Here is a 6,637-nt window from a genome sequence, read left to right on the forward strand (position 1 = left end):
TACCCCCATCCTCTTGCCTCTCCCACCACAGTTCTTATTTCTAAACTATTTGAGAATAGATTGCAGATTTCACCCCTTAATATTTGTATATATTTCCCAAGAGCAAGGATATTCTCTTGTGTAACCACAGACAGTACAGTTATCAAACTCAGGAATTTTAATATTGATGCTTTTCTCTACAGCTTATATTGCAGTTTTGTCAATTATCCTAATCATGGCCTTTATAGCAAATTTGTTCCTATAGGATCACACATCTCATAGTTGTCCTAAGGTCTTTGAGTTCATTTAGCATGCAGGTCTTTCAGTTGTTGCCTTTTATATTGTTCAAATGATTAGCATCCTATTAATTTTGGCCCACATAAATTTGTACATGCACTTCCACTCCCCACCCCCAGTCCTTTTGAGGGCAAATTGGACAAAAATACCAACTTCAGGAGGTGTCAATGTGACTAGTTCCAGGAACTAGGTGACATATGGGAAAAGTGTCCTACAGCTAATGGGCAGGTGCCAGGTAGGGAAAGGAGGGTTGAAATGGAGTGAGCAGAACATACCCTGGCGTTTGATTAATTTATGTTGGAGAAAAGGTCATGGGTTTACTGAAAATAGCAGAGATATTTCCTAGCAGAAGGAGAGAGATTAGATTTGCATTTAAATAATGCAGTTTTTAGGCCGGGATCTGTGGCTCATGCCTGTAATCCCAACACTTAGAAGGCCAAGGTGGGCAGGTCACTTGAGGTCAGGAGTTCGAGACCAGCCTGGCCAACATGGCAAAACCCCGTCTCTCCTAAAAATAAAAAAATTGGCCAGGCGCGGTGGCTCATGCCTGTAATCCCAGCACTTTGGGAGGCCGAGGCAGATGGATCACCTGAGGTCAGGAGTTCAAGACCAGTCTGGCCAACATGATGAAATCCTCTCTCTACTAAAAATACAAAAAATTAGCCTGACGTGGTGGCAGGCAGCTGTAATCCCAGCTACTCGGGAGGCTGAGGCAGGAGAATCGCTTGAACCCAGCAGATGGAGGTTGCAGTGAGCCAAGATCATGCCATTGCACTCCAACCTGGGCAACAAGAGTGAAACTCTGTCTCCGGCGGGGGGGAAAGAAATACAAACATTAGCCGGGCGTGGTGGTGCATGCCTGTAGTCCCAGCTACTCAGGAGACTGAGGCAAGAGAACCATTTGAACCCAGGATACGGAGGTTGCCGTGAGCCAAGACGTACCACTGAACTCCAGCCTGGGCGACAGAGTAAGACTCCATCTCAAAAAATAAATAAATAGATAAATAAGCAGTTTTTAGCAAGCACGTAACCTTCAGCCTCTCCTTGGTGTTTTTCTGGCAAACTCTCGCACCTATCTGACTGCAGTTTGGTCCTTGTTCCAGGTGTGCTGGAGGAAGCGGAGTTTTACAACATCGCATCACTTGTGCGGCTGGTTAAGGAAAGGATACGGGACAATGAGAACAGAACGTCACAAGTAATGTGTTTGGAACTGTTAAGGAGGGATGTCTCAAGTGGGCCTCTGTCGGTCGGTCTGTGATTTGAAAAGGATGCCTTTCCCCTTAGAGCTGGAGGTCTGTGTGGAACACCTTTTGCAGCACAGGGAATGCACACTCAGCAATACTGCACAGGAGAAAACAAGAAGAAACCACAAAGAAAACAGAATAGGCTTATGTCCCAATAGAATGAGAAGATTGTTGCTGCTCACCCATGGCAGGAGGAGGCGCCCAGGGCACTTTAGATCCAAAACCTGTTCTCTCAACCCGAGTATGTCTCCCTTCTAAAGACCATAGAGGTCTTGATTCCACCTGTTAGCTGCTCTTTTTTTTTTTTTTTTTTGAGACGGAGTCTCACTTTGTCTCCCAGGCTGGAGTGCAGTGGTGCGATCTCAGCTCACTACAACTTCCACCTCCCAGGTTCAAGCAATTCTCCTGCCTCAGCCTTTCGTGTAGCTGAAATTACAGGCGCCGGCCACCACGTGCGGACAATTTTTGTGTTTTTTTTTTTTAGTAGAGACGGGATTTCAACATGTTGGTTGGGCTGGTCTGGAACTCCTGACCTCAGGTGATCCGCCTGGGATTACAGGCTTGAGCCACCGTGCCCGGCTTGGCCGCTCTTTATGGATATGAGCCTTTAGCATGTGATTGAGTCACACACAGCTCCTGTGAGCCACTTGAAACCAGTCTCATGGGGTAGGCTTTAGCAGTTGCTTGTGAACCATGGTTTTTTGTTTTGTTTTGTTTTTTTTGAGACGGAGTCTCACTCTGTCACCCAGGCTGGAGTGCAGTGGCGCGATCTCGGCTCACTGCAACCTCTGCCTCCCAGGCTCAGGTGATTTTCCTACCTCAGCCTCCCGAGTAGCTGGGTCTATAGGTGCAAGCCACCACACCTGGCTATTTTTTTTACGTTTTGGGTAGAAACAAGCCTTGTTGGCCAGGTTGGTCTCAAACTCCTGAACTCAAGCAATCCGCCCACCTCATCCTCCCAAAGTTCTGGAATTACAGGTGTGAGCTACTGCACCTGGCCTTGATTCTCATATTAACTCAGATATAGTAACAAGAGTGAAAGGGAATTTGCCCACCTAGTTAGAGGAAAGAAAGATGTTAGGGCACATCTATTTCACATCCTGCCATTCGTCATATGTTTGTCATGTGTTTGAATGGCCATAATAGCTTCTCTTTGACCCTTGGGATCTTGTAAGTAATTGAAAGTCCTTGCCCTCAAGAAGCTTGAAGTTGGCCGGGCGCGGTGGCTCACACCTGTAATCCCAGCACTTTGGGAGGCCAGGATGGGCGGATCACGAGGTCAGAAGATCGAGACCATCCTGGCTAACACAGTGAAACCCTGTCTCTACTAAAAATACAAAAAAATTAGCTGGGCGTGGGTGGCGGGCGCCTGTCGTCCCAGCTACTTGGGAGGCTGAGGCATGAGAATCGCTTGAACCCGGGAGGCGGAGCTTGCAGTGAGCCGAGATCACGCCACTGATCTCCAGCCTGGGCGACAAGAGAGACTCCGTCTCAAAAAAAAACAGAAGAAGCAGCTTGAAGTCTAGCAGGAAAATAGACCCTCTCTTTCATGGGATTAAACTGTTTGAAGAAACTGCGACTACAGAGTTAACAATAAGAGGGCAGAGTCGTGCTCCACCGTGACTACCTGTCTTGTAGCATAATTGCCTCTTTTCCCATCAGATACTGGTGGTAGATGCTTTAGATATAATCTATTGCAGCACAGAATTTTCCTGCCATTAAGAAGGCAGGAAAATTATTCTTTTTTCTTTTTTTTTTTTGAGATAGTCTCGCTCTGTCACCCAGGCTGGAGTGCAGTGGCATGATCTCGGCTCACTGCAAACTCTGCCTCCCAGGTTCAAGCGATTCTCATACCTCAGCCACCTGAGTAGCTGGGATTACAGGTGTGTGCCACAACGCCTGGCTAATTTTTGTATTTTTAGCAGAGATGAGTTTCTCCATATTGGCCAGGCTGGTCTTGAACTTCTGGCCTCAAGTGATCCACTTGCCTCAGCCTCCCAAAGTGCTGGGATTACAGGCATGAGCCACCATGCCTGGCATAAGTTTACTTTTAAAAGTAAAAAATAATGCCTTGCTCTTTCTCTGTTAGACTTCATATATCAAAGTTTTCTGGCTCTAGGTCAGGCATGGTGGCTCATGCCTGTAATCCCAGCACTCTGGGGAGGCTGAGGAGGACAGATCACTTGAGGTCAGGAATTCAAGACCAGCCTGACCAACATGATGAAACCCTGTCTACTGACCAGGCACGGTGGCTCACGCCTGTAATCCCAGCACTTTGGGAGGCTGAGGTGGGTGGATGACCTGAGATTGGGAGTTCAAGATCAGCCTGACAAACATGGAGAAATGCCGTCTCTACTAAAAATACAAAATTAGCCGGGGTGGTGGCATATGCCTGTAATCCCAGCTACTCAAGAGGCTGAGACAGGAGAATCACTTGAACCTGGGAGGAGGAGGTTGCGGTGAGTCGAGATCACGCCATTGCACTGCAGCCTGCACAACAAGAACGAAACTCTGTCTTAAAAAAAAAAGAAACCCTGTCTACTAAAAGCACGAAAGTTGGCTGGGTGTGGTAGCTGGTGTCTGTAATCCCAGCTACTCGGGAGGCTGAGGCAGGAGAATCACTTGAACTGAGATAGCGGAGGTTGCAATGAGCTGAGATGGCATCACTGCACCCCAGCCTGGGCAACAGAGGGAGAGTCTATCTCAAAGAAAAAAATTTTCTGGGTCTAAATGGAATATTTGGATGAATAACTGACACTAATGATGAAAAATTAACTCTTTTATCCACTTTATCTCCAGCAGTTTGCAAAGGTGAAGAGAAGGGTTGATTCATTTAGTCTTCTTCCATCTAGCCGACAGATGAAAGGCTCCTTTTTGATGTTCAAAGGTGGCTTTGTCGTTGGTTTGCAGATTACCACTTGAAATGTGATCCAGTGTCACCAATCTCTGTGCTGTCTTAGGTTGACGTGGTGTCTTTCACTGTTGTGGATATTTAATAGTTTAGACATTTTGGTAATCTAGCCTTATCCTCAATTTCCCACATTCTAAAAAAAGTGATTGCTTACTATAGATTTTGATGGTACCATGAATTATGTAATTTGAAATGATTCAAGTCATGGTACCTGAGCATTCTCCCTTCTTCATCATTAGCTAATTCCTAGAGAGCATTATAAGATTTCTGTTTGATGACCACAATTAAATTAATTAGTCTTCTAGATTCTGAAGGCTTGTGGATTTATACCCCTTTGGAAACTTTTTTGTTGTAGGAATGTCAAGACCTTTTTGATGTTAACTGTCTTTCCATCTTTCCATCTGTCCTTGTTATGTAGTGAAACTGAAAAATGGATTTGATGTTATTCAGAGACACCCTCTTTTTCACTTGTTGTACATGACTCTAAGATGAAGTTGGCCATGTGTGGATTTTCATTTTGTTTCATTTTGTATTTTTCTTTATTTTTTTGTGTGTGGATTTTCAAACCTGTTACCTCCTTGAGCTTACCCATAGCCCTCACACAGGCAGCGTTCAAGCCGAGCCCAAGATGCAGGCCTCAGCCCGACCTTCGGTTTCATGACCTCTTAACTCTTAGTGGCTGCCGCCTAACTACTTTCCTTAGAGTCTCGCTGTGTTGACCAGGCTGGAGTGTAGTGGCGCGATCTCGGCTCACTGCAACCTCTGCCTCCCGGGTTCCAGCGATTCTCCTGCCTCAGCCTCCCGAGTGGCTAGATTACAGGCATGCACCACCATGCCCAGCTAATTTTTGTATTTTTAGTAGAGATGGGGTTTCCCCATGTTGGCCACGCTGGCCTCAAACTCGTGCCCTCAGGTGATCCACCTGCCTCAGCCTCCCAAAATGCTGGGATGACAGGTGTGAGCCACCATACCCAGACTCCTATTTCTCTTATTTATTTATTTATTTTTTTGAGATGAAGTCTCGCTGTGTCACCCAGGCTGAAGTGCAGTGGCACAATCTCGGCTCACTGCAAGCTCCACCTCCTGGGTTCATGCCATTCTCCTGCCTCAGCTTCCTGAGTAGCTGGGACTATAGGCACCCGCCACCACACACGGCTAACTTTTTGTACTTTTAGTAGAGATGGGGTTTCGCTGTGTTAGCCAGGATGATCTCGATCTCCTGACCTAGTGATCCGCCTGTCTCAGCCTCCCAAAGTGCTGGGGTTACAGGTGTGAGCCGCCACACCCAGCCTTCTATTTCTTATAATAGTATTTTTTGTAGGTGATTGATCTTGGTGCATTTGAGAGCACAAGTGGTTTACTTTGGAAGAGAGGAAAAAGAGGCAATATAATGGCATCTTAAATAACTGGGACTTGGACAGATGTTGCCAACATCACAGATCTTTTGTGATAATATAAATTTTGTACTTATACAATTGGTTTCTAAAATATGTGGTTAGAACCAATTAAAATCTTCAGAGGATATGTCCTGTATGTAATATGGAAGGAAATCTTTAAAATCCTTAGTACTTTGGTTAATGATAGTTATACCTCTTTTTTTTTTTTCTTGCTCTGTCGCTTAGGCTGGAGTGCAATAGCTGGTCTCAGCTCACCACAACCTCTGCCTCCACGTTCAAGCAATTCTCCCACGTCGGCCTCTTGAGTAGCTGGGATTACAGGCGTGCGCCACCTCACCCGGCTAATTTTTTGTGTTTTTAGTAGAGATGGGGTTTCACCATGTTGGCCAGGCTGGTCTCGGAACTCCCAACCTCAAGTGATCCGCCCACCTCTGTCTCCCAAAGTGCTGGGATTATAGGCGTGAGCCACTGCGCCCGGTGATAATTATACCTCTTTTAGAAAAAATACAGCATTGTCAGCTGGGCGCGGTGGCTCATACCTGTAATCCCAGCACTTTGGGAGGCCAACATGGATGGATCGCCTCAGGTCAGAAGTTCACGACCAGCCTGGCCAACATGGCAAAACTCCATCTCCACTAAAAATACAAGAAATTGGGCACAGTGGCTCATGCCTGTAACTCCAGCGCTTTGGGAGCCCAAGGGCGGATCACCTGAGGTCAGGAGTTCGAGACCAGCCTGGCCAACATGTTAAACTCCGTCTCTACTAAAAATACAAAAATTAGCTAAGCGTGGTGGTGGGCGCCTGTAAT

The 6,637-nt window shown here is 46.3% G+C and overlaps 1 protein-coding gene across 1 annotated transcript in view; it reads left to right on the forward strand.

Annotated features, from left to right (window-relative positions):
- KCTD2 (potassium channel tetramerization domain containing 2) overlaps positions 1-6,637 on the forward strand; it is an 18,137-nt gene that overhangs the window by 5,004 nt on the left and 6,496 nt on the right. Inside the window, exon 4 of the mRNA XM_011932691.1 lies at positions 1,380-1,471. Coding sequence (XP_011788081.1) covers positions 1,380-1,471 — 92 coding nt within the window. The remainder of the gene's footprint in view (positions 1-1,379; positions 1,472-6,637) is intronic.

Source organism: Colobus angolensis, unplaced genomic scaffold, assembly GCF_000951035.1.
Source record: "Colobus angolensis palliatus isolate OR3802 unplaced genomic scaffold, Cang.pa_1.0 Scaffold1, whole genome shotgun sequence".
NCBI lineage: Eukaryota > Metazoa > Chordata > Mammalia > Primates > Cercopithecidae > Colobus > Colobus angolensis.